Source organism: Hemiscyllium ocellatum, chromosome 9 (genome assembly GCF_020745735.1).
Source record: "Hemiscyllium ocellatum isolate sHemOce1 chromosome 9, sHemOce1.pat.X.cur, whole genome shotgun sequence".
NCBI classification, from domain to species: domain Eukaryota; kingdom Metazoa; phylum Chordata; class Chondrichthyes; order Orectolobiformes; family Hemiscylliidae; genus Hemiscyllium; species Hemiscyllium ocellatum.
Window position 1 is genome coordinate 26,458,312 of NC_083409.1, and position 17,388 is coordinate 26,475,699.

Consider the following 17,388-nt stretch of genomic DNA (forward strand, 5'->3'; position numbering starts at 1 on the left):
AACTGATGTTAATCCAGCTCGCGCACACTGTCACTCAGTAACCCCTCAGCACCCAGTGTTACTGACCGTATCAGTACTGTTGTTAAGCCAGCTCGCTCACACTGTCACTCAGTAACCCCTCAGCACACAATATTACTGATTGTATCTATACTGATGTTAATCCAGCTCCCTCACACTGTCACTCAGTAACCCATCAGCACCCAGTGTCACTGACTGTATCTGTACTGATGTTAATCCAGCTCGCGCACACTGTCACTCAGTAACCCCTCAGCACCCTGTGTTACTGACTGTATCTGTACTGATGTTAATCCAGCTCCCTCACGTAGTCACTCAGTAACCTCTCAGCACCCAGTGTTACTGACTGTATCTGTACTGATGTTAATCCTGCTCCCTCATACTGTAACTCAGTAACCCCTCAACACACTGTGTTACTGACTGTATCTGTACTGATAGTAACCCCTCAGCACCCTGTGTTAGTGACTGTACCTGTACTGATGTTAATCTAGCTCCCTCACACTGTCACTCAGTAACCCCTCAGCACCCAGTATTACTGACTGTATCTGTACAAATGTTAATCCAGCTCCCTCACACTGTCACTCAGTAACCCCTCAGCACCCAGTATTACTGACTGTATCTGTACAAATGTTAATCCAGCTCCCTCACACTGTCACTCAGTAACCCCTCAGCACCCAGTATTACTGACTGTATCTGTTCTGATGTTAATCCAGCTCCCTCACACTGACAATCAGTAACCCCTCAGCACCCAGTGTTACTGACTGTATCTGTACCGATGTGAATCCAGCTCCCTCACACTGTCACTCAGTAACCCTTCAGCACCCAGTATTACTGACTGTATCTGTACAAATGTTAATCCAGCTCCCTCACACTGTCACTCAGTAACCCCTCAGCACCCAGTATTACTGACTGTATCTGTACCGATGTGAATCCAGCTCCCTCACACTGTCACTCAGTAACCCTTCAGCACGTTTTGATACTGACTATATCTGTACTGATGTTAATCCAGCTCCCTCACACTGTCACTCAGTAACCCCTCAGCACCCTGTGTTACTGACTATATCAGTACTGATTTAAATCCAGCTCCCTCACACTGTCACTCAGTAACCCCTCAGCACCCTGTATTACTGACTGTACCTGTACTGATTGGTATGTATCTCTCTCGCAGCTGTCTCTTGTTTGTGGGTATCACCTGCTGCATGCTGTAATTCTTTGTCTGTCTTTCTGACATCCTGATCCTTTCTGTTTCTCCATCAAAGTCTCTCTCTCTCTCTCTCTCTCTCTCTCTCTCTCTCTCCTGTGCGCACTCACATGTATTCTCTTTCTCCCCACTTCAGTCCAGGCACTGGTAATCACATAGATGAGCTGCATGCTGTTATCATTGTGACCAAATATTTCACCGAATTGTCATACAGTGTTACATCAGAGGCTGGGCACTGAGAAGCTATTAAATCCTTCACAGTGTAACCCTATATTTAACAAATGGCCACCACGAGAGCATCCAGGACCCCAACAGTCTGTCGGGGAGAACTCAGCAGTTTCGGTCCCTTGGTTCATCGGAGTATAATTGTGCAGGAGGCCGCTTGGCCCATCGAGCTGAGGTCAGCCCTGTGACAGGTTATAGCAGAGTTGTCACCTCAGGTCCAATTAGTGAAGAAAGTAGGGACCTGGGGCTAAATTGGATCCAAATTCATCTCTGTGGATGTAGAAGCAATGGCCGTTGATGCATTGGTGTCTTTATCAGTGGAATGCTGTCATGTGTGCCTTCCACAGAGCTCACTGTTGGCTCTCTCACTGTCTATGGGCGGTTATTGAACTAGGACCTGGGCTGTACGATACAAATATCGGCTGTGCAGTTGATAGTGGAAGAGAAAACTGGGGACTGCAGTGGGTCAGCGGACTGCTCCCAGTGGCCAAAGGAAATCAGTCGAGACATATATATGAAGTGATGCACATGGGGAAGTCTGTCAGGGGAATACACGAGGAACAATAGGATGGTAACTGTAAAGTGGAACAGAGGGATCTTGGGGTACACAGTCATGTATCCCACAACAAATCATTATCGTAACACACGTGAACACACGCATGTTCGCAAGTATATGCAGACACGCGCACACTCAAGCGCACAGAAACACGCTTTTATTTACATGCACACACGCACTTCATCATGTTGAGGTTGTACAGGACATTGGTGAGGCCTCTTCTGGAGTACTGTGCCCAGTTCTGGTCGCCCTGTTACAGGAAGGATGGCCACTGTTTGAGTGAGGAATTGTTGGCTCATCGCAGTTCCGAATAATTGACCCTTTCTCTGAAAGTTCTGAGTGTTAGTTTTCCCACCAGGGAGAACAACTTCTCAGCATCAAGCCCCTTCAGCGTTTCAAAGGATTTCAAATAGATTTTTCCAAATCCTTGGGGATGTAGGCTTTGTTTGCTTGCTGTCTCCTTGCAGAACAATTCCTTCACATGAGGAGACGTATTGCACTCACTACAAGAAAAATACAGCTCTCTGATATAAGGAGAGCAGCACTGGACACAGTGCTCCAGGTGCAGTCTTGGATAAAGTAGAATAGAATAGTCTTTATTGTCAGGTGAATGGATGCAGTGAAAAGTTTGTAGTCTCTTTGATGCCATCTTAGGTATGGGGTACCCAGGTATAGCTACTTTAAATGTTTGTTACAGAATTGAAAGAGGAATACAAAGTTTTAAAAAGTACTTGACTTACTCAGTGCCCAGAATAGAAATAGAAGTATCTTTAAAAGTACTCAAATGGTGCAAGTTTTATACAGTTGTAGTCAGGCTTCTTTGCTCTTATCCTCTTGACAATAAAGATTCACATATGTTTTGTGAATTTGTTTGCAGGTTGACTTCCTGTAAATTATGTGCAAGGTCACCCAGGCAGGCCCCACTGAAAGCAACTCTACCCCAGTCTCTCAACCTTCAAAAATTACCTGCTTTTCCAATGTTCCTACCAAGGTGGTGAACTTCATATATCTCCACATTATATTTCTTTTCCTGCATACTTCCCCTTGCAGCCTCACTGCCTCCCGCTCGCATTTTTCCCACCGAACTTTGCATTAGCAGCAAACATCAGGAGACAGGACACTCGACCGAAGTGATTCGTATAGATTGTGAGTAGCTGAGGTCGAGGTACATGCTCTCACGTGGCTACCCTTGAGCGAAATCCCGCCATCCTGAAAAGAAAAGTCTGCAAGAACTGCGGATGCTGGAAATCCAGAAACAAAAACAGTAATCGCTGGAAAAACACAGCAGGTCTGGCAGCATCTGTGGAGAGAAATCAGAGTTAACGTTTCGGGTCCAGTGACCCTTCCTCTGAACTAAACCTGAAGAAAAAAAATCTTTTTGTTCTATTGTCTTTCTGTGTGTCAATTCTCAATCCATTCTCATATATTATCCGCAGTCCCACGAGTCTTAAACTTGTGTGACACATAATCGGAAATCCAAATCCACAACATCTACTGGTTTCTTCATAACCACCCTTAATTAAATAATACTCAAAGGAAACCAGAAGACTTATCAATCAGTTTCCCTTTCATAAATCAGTATTGGGTCAGTCCATAGTTGCATTATTTTTCTTAAAGTGCAATGTTATCACATCCCTAATCATAAATTTGAGCATTTTCCCAACCACTGGTGTCAGAATAGTTGGTCAATAATTCCTGGTTTTCTTTCTCCCGCCATTTTTATGCAATGTGATTAGGTTGACGAACTTATAATCAACAGGGAAGACTTTATAATCTAAGGAATTCAGGAAGATGCAAACTTAGGAATCCATGATCTCCGCAGTCACCTTTCTTAAGAATGCAGGTCAGAGGGGATTTCCAGCTTTTAGTCACATCAATTTCCTCGTGAACACGTCTTACCCAAAACCTTAAGTTATTTAGTTAACCCCTTCCTGTTATAATTCATCAATGAAGGAAAGCTACTGGAGATGTTCCTTATTTGGTCTTTTACTTATTTTCAAAGTGAAACATGACATTGCGTACACCTCCTAATCCAACCAGCCACAGGTTCATTAAGTGTCTCTTCATATTGTTCAAGTGAAGCCCAAGTGAATGCCTAACTTCTGCCCACAACTGAGATACCATTTACACTTGTAGTTCTGGGATGTTTGATGCCTCCTCCGCCAGGATATACAAAGAAAGGGCTGAGTTTCTGCCGGATTGGCGGAGGTGGGTCGAGAGAAGGGGCCAGGCGTTAAGATTGAGAAGTGGCACGTTGCTGCCTCTGAGTGTCGTTACAGGAGGTGGAGTCACTAGGGTACTGGCTCCCTACTCAGCGGTGGTGGTGGCCAATGTGCCCCAACAGTGGCTTACCTGGAGTTGGGGTGAGGAGGTTGCCAGGCGCTCCTCTTTGTCAGGAGCCTAGGGGATGCTGGCAGGGCATCTAAAGGGTTCCTCTTCCATAGGGTCATAGAGAATGGCAACAGACCCTTCGGCCCAACCAGTCCGTGCCGACCATAATCCCAAACTAAACCAGTGTCACCTGCCTGCGCTTGGCCCATATCCCTCCAAACCTTTCCTATTCATGGACTTATCCAAATGTCTTTTAAATGTTGTAACTGTACCCACATCCACCACTTCCTCTGGCAGCTTATCCCACACACAAACCACAATAGTTGTCCCTCAAGTCTTTTTTTAATCTTTCGCCTCTCACCTTAAAAATCTCCGCCCTCGTATTGAAATCCCCCACCTTAGGGATACAACACCTTATTTATACTCCTCATGATTTTATAAACCTCTATTAGGTCACCCCTCAACATCCTACCTTAAAGGGAAAATTATCCCAGCCTATCCAGCCTCCCCTTATAACCCATTCCCATTCCCAACATCCTGGTTCATCTTTTCTGAACCCTGTCCAGTTTAATCATATCCTTCCTGTACTCCAGTACAGGCCTCACCAATGTGCTGTACAACCTCAGCATGACATCCCCACTCCTAGACTCAAAAGGTCTGAGCAATGACATTGATGGCAGTGGCCTTACGAGGATTTTCAATTTGTCCCGTTGCACAGATTGTATCGTGGAATGTTCACAGGAGCCTGCACCAGCTCTCTGAGTGCTGCACCTTAGTGTCAAGTCCCTGTCTTTCTCCCGTAACCTTGCACATTATTCCTGTTTCAGTAATCATCCAATGCCCTCTTGAATGTCTCAACTGAGCCTATGTTCACCTCGCATTCAGGCAGTGTATTCCAGATTCGAACCACAATGATAAGGTCCCCTCTGGCCTGCACCTACCACCCCACCAGTCTCCACAGGACTGTCAGCCATCACCTCTATCACTTCCAGTGAGATGCCACCACCTATTCCCCTCCCCTCGCTTGTCTGCCTTACACAGGCACTGTTCCTTTTGGGAGACCCAAGTCTATTCCTCCTTCGCTCCCAGCTCGTCCCTGCCAACTCAGAAGATGCAGCTCCTGCCTGTTCACCTCCTCCCTCCTCACTATCCAAGGTTCCGGAGATACCTTCCAGACGAAGCAGTGCTTTACCCTGCACTTCACTCAATCTAGCCTACTGCCTTCCCCGCTCCCCGTCTGCTCTCCTCTACATGGGGGGGGGGGGGGGGGGGGAGACGAAACGCAGACTGGGTGACCACTTTGCAGAATGCTTGCATTCTGTCCAGAAAGATGATCCTGAGCCTCCATTGCCTGTCACTTCATCAGACCAGTGTGTTACCATGGCAACATTTCTATCGCAGGCCTGCTGCAGTGTTCCAGCGAGCTTCAGTGCAAGCTGGAAGAACAAACTCTGCTTTTCCATTTTAGGGACTCTGCAGTCTCTTGGACTCAACGATCGAGTTCAATAACTTTAGAAGCTGATTCCATCCTTCGATTTCTTTTAGCACAGTTATCCATTCCCTCCTACTCTCGTTATCACTTATTCAACTTCTCTTCCATTCTTGGTTACTTCCAATAATCCCCTTATCTGCCTACCCCTTTCACATCTCTCTCTCTCTCTCTCTCTCTGTCTCTCTCTCTCTCTCTCTCAGTACCATCTCCACCTCACTGCTCACCTCTTCGCCAAACCGCCACCATCCTCGACTTCTACATTAAAAAACCCTTTGTTCCTCCCTGCTCTACCAGTTCTGATGAAGAATCCCCAGGCACGAAACGTTCACTCTGCTTCTCTCTCTCTCCCTACAGATGCTGCCAGACCTGCTGAGTTTCACCAGCTACGTCAGTTTGGGTTTCAAACCGCTCAGTGTGAGAGTAGCTTTCTTCTCGCCCCGCGTTGGCTTCTTCTGCAAAACACCGACGACCTGGTTTTGGTGCTTTCCATCTCCTTTTGAGGTGCCCTCAGAATCCCACACCAGCAATGTCAACAATCTCTCGCTCCCAGTGGGGCCATTGGCCATGGACATTGCGATGGACCCCCCCCCCCCCAGTATGTCTCCCACTTGCCTAGCCCACTGACAATTCTTGAATGGACTGAACTCCTAAAGGTGCCTTCTTAATTGGCTGCTTCCTGGAGAATGGCAACTGGCATTCAGTCACCGCTATTTCTGACAGTCTGATCCCGAACTGAGGCTAGCTTTGATGGTCCGGCCTCCGCTCTCTTTTCTGCTCCCTTATTCCCCATTGTACTTCCACCCGGATTGTGAGGAAGGGTCACTCAAAACACTAACTCTGAATTCTCTGCACAGACGCGCTAAGTTTCTCCCGCACCTTCTGGTGTTGGTTCAGATTCCCAGCATCTGTAGTTCTTTGTTTCATGAGATGACGTTTGGCGATTCTTTCACTGACCTTGATCATTCAAGTCAGGTCATCAAATGTCTGATGGCACTGCCTCCAGGTCCTTGGGGTCTCCTCACTGCTTGCATTTGATCTTCACAACTATTTATCCCCCCCGGCTTCTCAAGAGGTTTCCCTGGGCCCCTGTAGATAAACAATCCCTCTCCTGAAAAGTGCCAATGGACAATGGCGAATCTGATCTTTGGTTATGCAGCACGTGGTGGACGACTACCTGCCTGTAGATTTACTAACAGATTTAAGAACAGCTTATTCCCCACAGTTCTCAGGTTTAGAGGCATACAGCACGGAATCAGACCCTTCAGTCCAACCAATCCCTGCTGACCTTGATCCCAAACTAACCTAGTCCTTCCTGCCTGCACTTGGCTCATATCCCTCCAAACATTCCTTATTCATGGACTTATCCAAATGTCTTTTAAACGTTGTAACTGTACCCATACTTCCTCAGGAAGTTCATTCCACAAATTAAACCACGATCTGTGCAAGGAAGTTGCCCTCTATGTCCTTTTTTTAAGTCTTAGTCCTCTCATCTTAAAAATATGCCCCCTCGCCTTGAAATGCCCCACCCTAGGGAAAGGACACCTGCCATTCACCTCATCTATGTTCCTCATGATTTTATTAACCTTTATAAGGCCCCCCTCCCCTCCTACACTCCAGTGAAAAAAGTCCCTTCCAACTCAAACCCTCCATTCCCAGCAACATCCTCGTAAATCTCTTCCAAACCCTCTCCTGCTTGATAATGACCTTCTAATGACAGGACAATTTGAGCTGGACACAGTACTCCAAAAGAGTCCTGTACAACATTAAGACAATGTCCCAATTCCTACACTCAGAGGTCTGAGCAATGAAAGCAAATGTGCTAAATGCCTTCTTAATCCCCACTGTCTACATATGATGCAAGCTTCAAAGAATTATGTACTTGAACCCTTGGATTTTGGTGACTGCTAATTGCCTCTGGGTAACAGTGCTCATCACGTCCTGATTCTTAGTCGCCGAGGGAGAATGCCCTTCCATTTCACATCTGGGCAGCTATGAAGGTGCACTGCTTCTATCAATGGCAAAGTTGGCAGCCATTTACATGGCTGACATGGCCTTCCATTGCTATGGTTTCCGCATATTGTGCCATCACTACAACTCTCTTTGTTCTACAACGTTACCCAAGGCCCCTCTTTTAATTGCATAAGTCCAGGCCTCGTTTGTTTCAGCAAAATACAATACTTCACATTTATCCAAATTAAACTCTATCTGCCAGTCTTCAGCCCATTGACTTATCAACGGATCTTTCATATATTAGAGCTGATCTTTCTCTGTACCACTATCTTCTGCATTCTGTTCCATTACCTTGATGCACATTTGTAAGGTATGATTCCCCTGGATAGCATACAAGAACGATACTTTTCCCCTGTATCTCAGTACGTGACAATAATAAATCAAATGCTCACACCTTCTAGTTGTTTATTTCTTGCAGTCACTAGGCATGTAATGCACACGCCCCACATGACTGAGTGGATGAGCATTTTGCAAATTGGTTTAAAATTCTTTTCAAAAAAAAAGACGCGCACTGAATTCTACCTCTGAGAAATGACAGCGGCATAGAAACCAGCTGACATTCACAGTCTGCGCTCAGCATCTGCCTTCTATGTAACTGTCTTTACTGTCACTGCCTTAATTGCAGGCAGTGCAGTCGATTCCTGTTAAAGTGAAAGCCCAATTTAATCAGAACACGAAGATGCTGGTAACCACTGCTGCTCATTACAAATTGCCAGGTCCGCACAGCTCGAGACCAGAAACCTCCCCCCCCCCTCCCCGCCCACAGCCAGAACTGGTTAAGGGAGTGAGCGAGCGGTGCATCGTTTGTTTTCAGGCAGAGGAATATGTGACCACTCAGCCCCAAGGCTAGACTGTCTGTGGTAGCCCAGAAACCCCAGGGCCTGGCCACACAGTGCCTCTTCAATTCTGACTTCACGGAGCTCGATCAGATGGGTTTTCCATGCTTTCCTCGCCCAAGGCAAGCTGTGTGGCAGTCGGGAGGAGGGCTATCAAGGACAGATGGTGGCGGAGTTGCCGAACCAATGCTCCGGGGGAATCTGCGTTCGAATCCCACCACGGCATCTGGTGGAATGCAGCAAATCTGAAAGGGGAAGCTAGTCCAGTGGTAACCCTGACATTTGATTCACTGTCACAGGAATCGTTACAGCGTAGGAAAAGGCCATTGCATCTTGGCCTGACTCTATTCTCTAATGCCAATCTCCTGCCTTTTCCCCTGGTCCCTGCACACCTATCCTAATAAAAACCAGCCAATGCCCTCAGCTGAAACGGCCTCTCCACATTTCCTGGCAGGACATTAGTGCGGCACGGTGGCTCAGTGGTTAGCACTGTTGCCTCACAGTTCAATTCCCACCTCGGGTGACTGTCTGTGTGGGGTTTGCACATTCTCCCCGTGTCTGTGTGGGTTTCCTCCGGGTGCCCCAGTTTCCTCCCACATTCCAAAGATGTGGAGGTTAGGTGAATTGGCCGTGCTAAATTGCCCGTAGTGTTAGGTGTGTTAGTCAGGGGTAAATATAGGGTAGGGGAATTGGGTGGGTTGCTTTTCGGAGGGTCAGTGTGGACTTGTTTGGCCAAAAGGCCTGTTTCCACACTGTAGGGAATCGAATCGAATCATTCCACACCCAAACCATTCGTTGTATGCAAACATTTTTTTCTTTTATTGCTTTATTTGCTCGCCATTTCAAATCTGTCCCCTCTCATCCTTGTTTAGAGTCCCTGTTGGAATATTGCATGCAATTCTGGTCTCCTTCCTACCGGAAGATTGTTGTGAAACTTGAAAGGGTTCAGAAAAGATTTTCAAGGATGTTGCCAGGGTTGGAGGATATGAGCTACAGGGAGAGGCTGAACAGGCTGGGGCTCTTTTCCCTGGAGCGTCGGAGGCTGAGGGGTGACCTTATAGAGGTTTACAAAATTATGAGGGACATGAATAGGATAAATAGACAAAGTCTATAGGCAAAGTGTCAGTGGTGGAGGGAGTGGATCTTTGTGGATGTGGTGCCAATCAAGTGGCTGCTTTGTCCTGGATGGTGTCGAGCTTCTTGAGTGTTGTTGGAGCTGCTCCCATCCAGGCAGGGGGGGAGTATTCCATCACACTCCTGACTGGTGCCTTGGTGATGGTGGACAGGCTTTGGGGAGTCAGGAGGTGAATGACTCACCCCAGTAGTCCTAGCTACTTACCTGCTCTTGTAGCCACTTGTTTATGTGGCTAGTCCTGTCAGTTTTGGTTTCTTTGCACACAGATTTTGTGTGTGTGTGTATGATTGAGTTTGTGTGTATGATTGCGTTTGTGTGTTTGTGTATGATTGAGTTTGTGTGTGTGTGATTGAGTTTGTGTGTGTGTGTGATTGAGTTTGTGTGTGTGTGTATGATTGAGTTTGTGTGTGTGTGTGTGATTGAGTTTGTGTGTGTGTGTGTGATTGAGTTTGTGTGTGTGTGTATGATTGAGTTTGTGTGTGTGTGTGTATGATTGAGTTTGTGTGTGTGTGTGTGATTGAGTTTGTGTGTGTGTGTGATTGAGTTTGTGTGTATGATTGCGTTTGTGTGTTTGTGTATGATTGAGTTTGTGTGTGTGTGATTGAGTTTGTGTGTGTGTGTATGATTGAGTTTGTGTGTGTGTGTGATTGAGTTTGTGTGTGTGTGTGATTGAGTTTGTGTGTGTGTGTGTGATTGAGTTTGTGTGTGTGTGTGTATGATTGAGTTTGTGTGTGTGTGTATGATTGCGTTTGTGTGTGTGTATGATTGCGTTTGTGTGTGTGTATGATTGAGTTTGTGTGTGTATGATTGCGTTTGTGTGTGTGTGATTGAGTTTGTGTGTGTGTGTGATTGAGTTTGTGTGTGTGTATGATTGAGTTTGTGTGTGAATGATTGGGTTTGTGTGTGTGTGTGTATGATTGCGTTTGTGTGTGTGTGTGTGATTGAGTTTGTGTGTGTGTGATTGAGTTTGTGTGTGTGTATGATTGCGTTTGTGTGTGTGTGTGTGTGATTGAGTTTGTGTGTGTGTGTGATTGAGTTTGTGTGTGTGTGTGATTGAGTTTGTGTGTGTGTGTGATTGAGTTTGTGTGTGTGTATGATTGAGTTTGTGTGTGTGTGTGTGATTGAGTTTGTGTGTGTGTGTATGGTTTGGTTTGTGTGTGTGTGGAGAAAGTGAGGACTGCAGATGCTGGAGATCAGAGATGAAAATGTGTTGCTGGAAAAGCGCAGCAGGTCTGGCAGCATCCAAGGAGCAGGAGGATCGATGTTTCAGGCATGAGCCTTTCTTCAGGAATGAGGAAAGTGTGTCCAGCAGGCTAAGATAAAAGGTAGGGAGGAGGGACTTGGGGGAGGGGCGTTGGAGATGCGATAGGTGGAAGGAGGTCAAGGTGAGGGTGATAGGCCGGAGTGGGTTGGGGGCGGAGAGGTCAGGAAGAAGATTGCAGGTTAGGAAGGCGGTGCTGAGTTCGAGGCTTGGGACTGAGACAAGGTGGGGGGAGAGGAAATGAGGAAACCGGAGAAATCTGAGTTCATCCCTTGTGGTTGGAGGGTTCCTAGGCGGAAGATGAGACGCTCTTTCTCCAGCCATCGTGTTGCTATGGTCTGGTGATGGAGGAGTCCAAGGACCTGCATGTCCTTGGTGGAGTGGGAGGGGGAGTTGAAGTGTTGAGCCACGGGGTGGTTGGGTTGGTTGGTCCGGGTGTCCCAGAGATGTTCTCTGAAACGTTCCCCAAGTAGGCGGCCTGTCTCCCCAATCTAGAGGAGGCCACATCGGGTGCAGCAGATGCAATAAATGATGTGTGTGGAGGTGCAGGTGAATTTGTGATGGATATGGAAGGATCCCTTGGGACCTTGGAGGGAAGTAAGGTGTGTGTGTGTCTGATTGAGTGTGTGTGTGTGTGTGTGTGTGTGTGTGTATGATTGAGTTTGTGTGTGTGTGTGTGTATGATTGCGTTTGTGTGTGTGTATGATTGCGTTTGTGTGTGTATGATTGCATTCGTGTGTGTATGTATGATTTCTTTTGTGTGTGATTGAGTTTGTGTGTTTGTGTGTGTGTGATTGAGTTTATGTGTTTGTGTGTGTGATTGAGTTTGTGTGTGTGTATGATTGTTGTTGTGGTTCTGTTCGCCGAGCTGGGAATTTGTGTTGCAAATGTTTTGTCCCCTGTCTAGGTGACATCCTCAGTGCTTGGGAGCCTCCTGTGAAGCGTTTCTGTGCTGTTTCCTCCGGCATTTATAGTGGTTTGTATCTGCTGCTTCCGGTTGTCAGTTCCAGCTGTCCGCTGCAGTGGCCGGTATATTGGGTCCAGGTCGATGTGTTTGTTGAAAGAATCTGTGGATGCGTGCCATGCCTCTGGGAATTCCCTGGCTGTTCTGCCTCTAGGAATTCCCTGGCTGTTCTCTGTTTGGCTTGCCCTATAATAGTAGTGTTGTTCCAGTTGAATTCATGTTGCTTGTCATCTGCGCGTGTGGCTACTAAGGATAGCTGGTAGTGTCGTTTCATGGCTAGTTGGTGTTCATGGATGCGGGTTGTTAGCTGTCTTCCTGTTTGTCCTATGTAGTGTTTTGTGCCGTCCTTGCATGGGATTTTGTACATTATGTTGGTTTTGCTCATGCTGGGTATCGGGTCCTTCGTTCTGGTGAGTTGTTGTCTGAGAGTGGCTGTTGGTTTGTGTGCTGTCATGAGTCCTAGTGGTCTCATAAAGAAAAAATGGTCAAACTAACACACAACAAAGAGGACACCACAACATACACCTGGGTTAGAAACCTCTCCCACAGACAGCTCACAGACATGCAAAGAACAATACTGGCCAAGGGACTCAACTACAACCACAGGGACGCCAAGACAGCAGACTTCCTAGCAGCCCTAGAATGCACACTCAGGAACAATGGACTAACAGAAGAGACACAACAAACAGTGAGACAAAGTATCAGACCTCTGATAACAAGGAAAAGACAAACACACAACCTCAACATCAAGGAGAGGGAAGCATTAAAATCACTAAGAAACGATAAGAACATAATCATACTACCAGAATGACGGTCATCCTGGACAAAGCAGAGTACATCCAAAAAGCGCAACAACTACTTGCAGATACCAACACCTACCAAAAGAGGGAGTTTGACCCCACCCTACAGCTCACCAATAGGATAAACAAGACACTGAGGAATCTACAAAAAACGGACATATAACCAGGTTTGACCTACAGAGAATGAAACCTGAAAGCAACAACACCCCCAGATTCTATGGACTACCGAAAGTGCACAAACCAGACATCCCACTCAGACCCAGAGTATCACTACCAGGGACACCATCACAAACTGGCTAAAGAACTACAACAGAAACTGAAACACCTGATCAGCAGATCCAGACACTCTATACAATCAACACAGGAATTCTTGGACATCATCAGAAATATACACATAGACAAGGAAGAAAACGGATACCCGCGCAATTTCATCAACAGATGCCTAAGGGAGAGACAACGGAACGAGGACATGCCGCAACCCAAAGGACTGGTCACACTACCATACATCAGGAGCATTTCCGAACTGACAGCCAGACTGCTGCGACCACTAGGACTCATAACAGCACACAAACCAACAGCCATTCTCAGACAGCAATTCACCAGAACGAAGGACCCAATACCCAGCATGAGCAAAACCAATCCAGTGTACAAAATCCCATGCAAGGTCTGCACAAAACACTACATAGGACAAACAGGAAGACAGCTAACAACCCGCATCGATGAACACCAACTAGCCATGAAACGACACGACCAGCTATCCTTAGTAGCCACACGCGCAGATGACAAGCAACATGAATTCGACTGGGACAACACTACCGGCCACTGCAGCGGACAGCTGGAACTGACAACCGGAAGCGGCAGATACAAATCACTATAAATGCCGGAGGAAACAGCACAGAAACGCTTCACAGGAGGCTCCCAAGCACTGAGGATGTCACCTAGACAGGGGACAAAACATTTGCAACACAAATTCCCAGCTCGGCGAACAGAACCACAACAACTAGCACCCGAGCTACAAATCTTCTCCCAAACTTTGTATGATTGAGTTTGTGTATGTGTGTGAGATTGAGTTTGTGTGTGTGTCTGTGTGTATGATTGAGTTTGCATGTTTGTGTGTGTGTGTGATTGAGTTTGTGTGTGTGTATGATTGAGTTTGTGTGTGTGATTGAGTTTGTGTGTGTGTGATTGTGTTTGTGTGTCTGTGTGTGAATGATTGAGTTTGTGTGTGTGAATGATTGAGTTTGTGTGTGTCTCTGTGTGTATGATTGAGTTTGTGTGTGTATGTGTATGACTGAGTTTGTGTGTATGTCTGTGTGTGATTGAGTTTGTGTGTATGATTGTGCGTGTGTGAGTGAATGCTTGTGCAAGTGTCTGTCAATGAGTATGTGTGTTCATGTATGAGAGAGTTTGTGCTCGTGAGAATATATGTTCATGTGTGAGAACGAGTGTGTATGCATGTGAGTGTATGACAGTTTGCGTGTGTGTGTGTGTCTGTGTATGAGGTTGTGTGTGTCTGTATGTGTACATATGTGTGAGCTTATGTCTGTCAATGTGTGTGTGAATGAAGGTATGAGTGAAACTTTGTGTGTGTATCTATATTTGTGTATGAGTGAGTGATGGCATGTGTGAGTGAGAGAATGTGTGTCTGCGAATGAATGTTTTGCATGTGTCTGTCACTGAGTGTGTGTGAGTTAAGATGTATGTGTGAGAGTGTGCGTGAGGGTGAAGGGATGTGGGTGTGTGAGTTGAGAGTGAAGGTGTACATATATGAGCATGTGTGAGAATGTGTGTGTGCGTGTGAGTGGATGTGTGTATTTGTGAGTGCATGCATGAGATTGACGATGTGTGAGTGTACGACAGCATGAGAGTGGAGAGGTGTGTGTGTGTGTGTGTGTGTGTGTGTGTGTGTGTGTGTGTGTGTGTGTGTGTGTGTGTGTGTGTGTGTGTGTGTGTGTGTGTGTGTGTGGTACTTTTTGCTGTGTGCGAGAGAGTAGACATTGAGTGCTGTTGCAGGTTTCTGCAGGGTTAAATGACTCAGTCTTTGAGGATCAGCAACTCACAGAGGACTGTAACCCAGAGGCATCAAATCACCAGTCAATCCTGGTGTAAAACACCCCTCTGATCTTGTCCATCAGTTGCCCTGACAAACAAGATGGGAATTTTGAGATGGTCTGAACAGCAGGGAGAAAAGGACTGGAGGAAACGCAGGCAATTAAAGTACTCACAGGGAAGCAGCCCTTGACTCTGTGGGAATGTCTCCCGTCCTCCCTCTGACTGCCTTTGTACATCACGCACACATTGTGATTGGGGCTGGTCAGTACTTACCATCAAATAACAGCCTTCCAAATGAAAGGCTGCTAGGAGGCCTTTTCAGCTGCTGCACAGCTAATGGCATTTAAATTTGGACTAATGTCGCTGGTGCACTTTCATCTGCCTGCTTTCCAGACACAAAATTGATTCCGTTTTCTACGCCTTATACTTACCTTGCCATCTTGAAGGCAGTAATTTGTTGTAATAGCCTCTTTGCAGAGTTGCTCTGCTGTGACCTTTCAGGAGAGGGCTCGCTTCACCAGCCACTTTGCTCGCACTTTCCTTAAAGGGACCACAAGCAGGCTCGGAATGCCCAGGGGGGAGGGGCGCAGGGGGGAGGTTGTGATTAACGGTGTTCGTGCCACCACGGCGTGACTTTGAAATGCCAACTTCGACTGGCACATCTGGTGCTCTGTTTGTATATGTTTTTGGTGTCTCTGTGCTCACAGAGTCATACAGCAGGGAAACAGATCCTTTGGATCACACCGACCAGATATCCTCAATTAATCTAGTCCCATTTGGCACACATTTCTCTAAACCCTTCCTATTCATATATCCATCCAGATGCCTTTTAAATATTGCAATTGTACCAGCCTCCACCACTTCCTCTGGCAGCTCATTACATACACGTACCACCCTCTGCGTGAAACAGTTGCCCTTCAAGTCCCTTTTAAATCTTTCCCCTCTCACCCTAAACTTATGCCCCCTACATTTGGACTCGCCACCCTGGGAAAGAAAGATCCCAAGTATTTACCCTCTCCGTGCCCCTCATGATTTTGTAAACTTCCACAAAGTTACCCCTCAGCCTGCGACGCTCCAGGGGAAAACAGCCCCAGCCTGTTCAGCCTCTCCCTGTAGCTTTTCTGAACCCTCTCGAGTTTACCGACGTCGTTCCAACAACAGGGAGACCAGAGCGGAACGCAGTATTCCAAAAGTGACCTCAATATGTCTCCGTGACAGAAAGAGACAGCCTGTCTTCCTTCATTGCGTGTCAACGAGAAGAAATCTTGTTACTTTGCTTATCCGGTTTCTTACATGAATTCATATGATTCAAAAAGTCAGAGGTGTGTTCCCCTCCAAGATCCCTCAGGGCCCCTCACTTTCCCATGTGGTGATTTTTAAAATAATTTCTTGGCACCTATTCAAAAAGCGAACAGAGTACATTTTATTCCCATTAACTTAATTCACACCCGCTTTTGCCTTTCTATCATTCGGTCAGCTTTATAATAACTCTGGGAAGTGACTTGGAGGGGGCGGGGACTGTTAATCTATTCAAGATAGCCGATAAGTGTAAGAGCGTGCTCACACTCACAAGCAGGAGGCCGGAGGCTCAGCTCAGTGCCTGCACCAAGGGGCTCCCAAGCACACTCACAGTGACGACAGGAAAGCATCAGAGGCTGAGGGGTTACCTTTATCAGGGTTTATAAAATCATGGGGGGGGCATGGATAGGGGTCGTTTTTTTTCCCCCAGGTTAGGGGGAGTCCAAAACCAGAGGGCACAGGCTTAAGGTGAGAGGGGAAAGGATTTAAAAGGGACCTGAGGGGCAACATTTTTACGCAGAGGGTGGTGCGTGTATGGAATGAGCTGCCAGAGGAAGTGGTGGAGGCTGGTACAACGACAACATTTAAGAGGCATCTGGATGGGTATATGAATAGGAAGGGTTTGGAGGGATATGGGCCGGGTGCTGGCAGGTGGGACTAGATTGGGTTGGGATATCTGGTCGGCATGGACAGGTTGGAGTGAAGGGTGGTTCTGTGCTGTACATCTTCATGCCGTGATTTTTGACTGAAGGGTTTTTGAGCTGGTGAGATGTATCGACGTGAGAGACGGTGACCTCGCCAATTCTCCTCGGTGTCTCTCCCTCACTCTGAGCTGCCTGTTTCTTTCTCCCCCCCACAGACTAATGGCGGCTGGCAGGATGCAACCACCCCGTCCTCTGTGACATCGCCAACGGAAGGGCCCGGAAGCGTCCAGTCTGATACCTCCAACTGATCTTCTAGCAACAGGGCAGCCAATGGGGCGTTCACTCTGCACTGACCAATCAGACAAGGGGGTGGGGCAGGGAGGGTTGGGAGAGGGGTGGTGGGGTGGGTGGTGGTGGGGGGGGGCATGGATGGGGGTAAACATCGACCGAAGGCCCAGTCGTTTTGGTGGGTGCTCGACTTGGACACCCTGTTTTGTCTTTCTTTGTCTGAGTGTAGAAGCTTTCTCTCTTTAATAAGTGAATATTGTGAGAACAAACCAGTGGACA

The 17,388-nt window shown here is 46.9% G+C and overlaps 1 protein-coding gene across 3 annotated transcripts in view; it reads left to right on the plus strand.

The window, feature by feature from the left end:
- LOC132818645 (pre-B-cell leukemia transcription factor 1-like) overlaps positions 1 to 17,178 on the plus strand; it is a 381,714-nt gene extending 364,536 nt beyond the window's left edge. For 2 of the 3 annotated variants that reach the window (XM_060829652.1, XM_060829653.1), the window contains one exon: positions 17,037 to 17,178. In XM_060829652.1, coding sequence (XP_060685635.1) covers positions 17,037 to 17,129 — 93 coding nt within the window. In that variant the 3' untranslated portion in view covers positions 17,130 to 17,178. The remainder of the gene's footprint in view (positions 1 to 17,036) is intronic. The other variant, XM_060829654.1, reaches the window with a different exon arrangement.
- Positions 17,179 to 17,388: the final 210 nt, after the last annotated feature.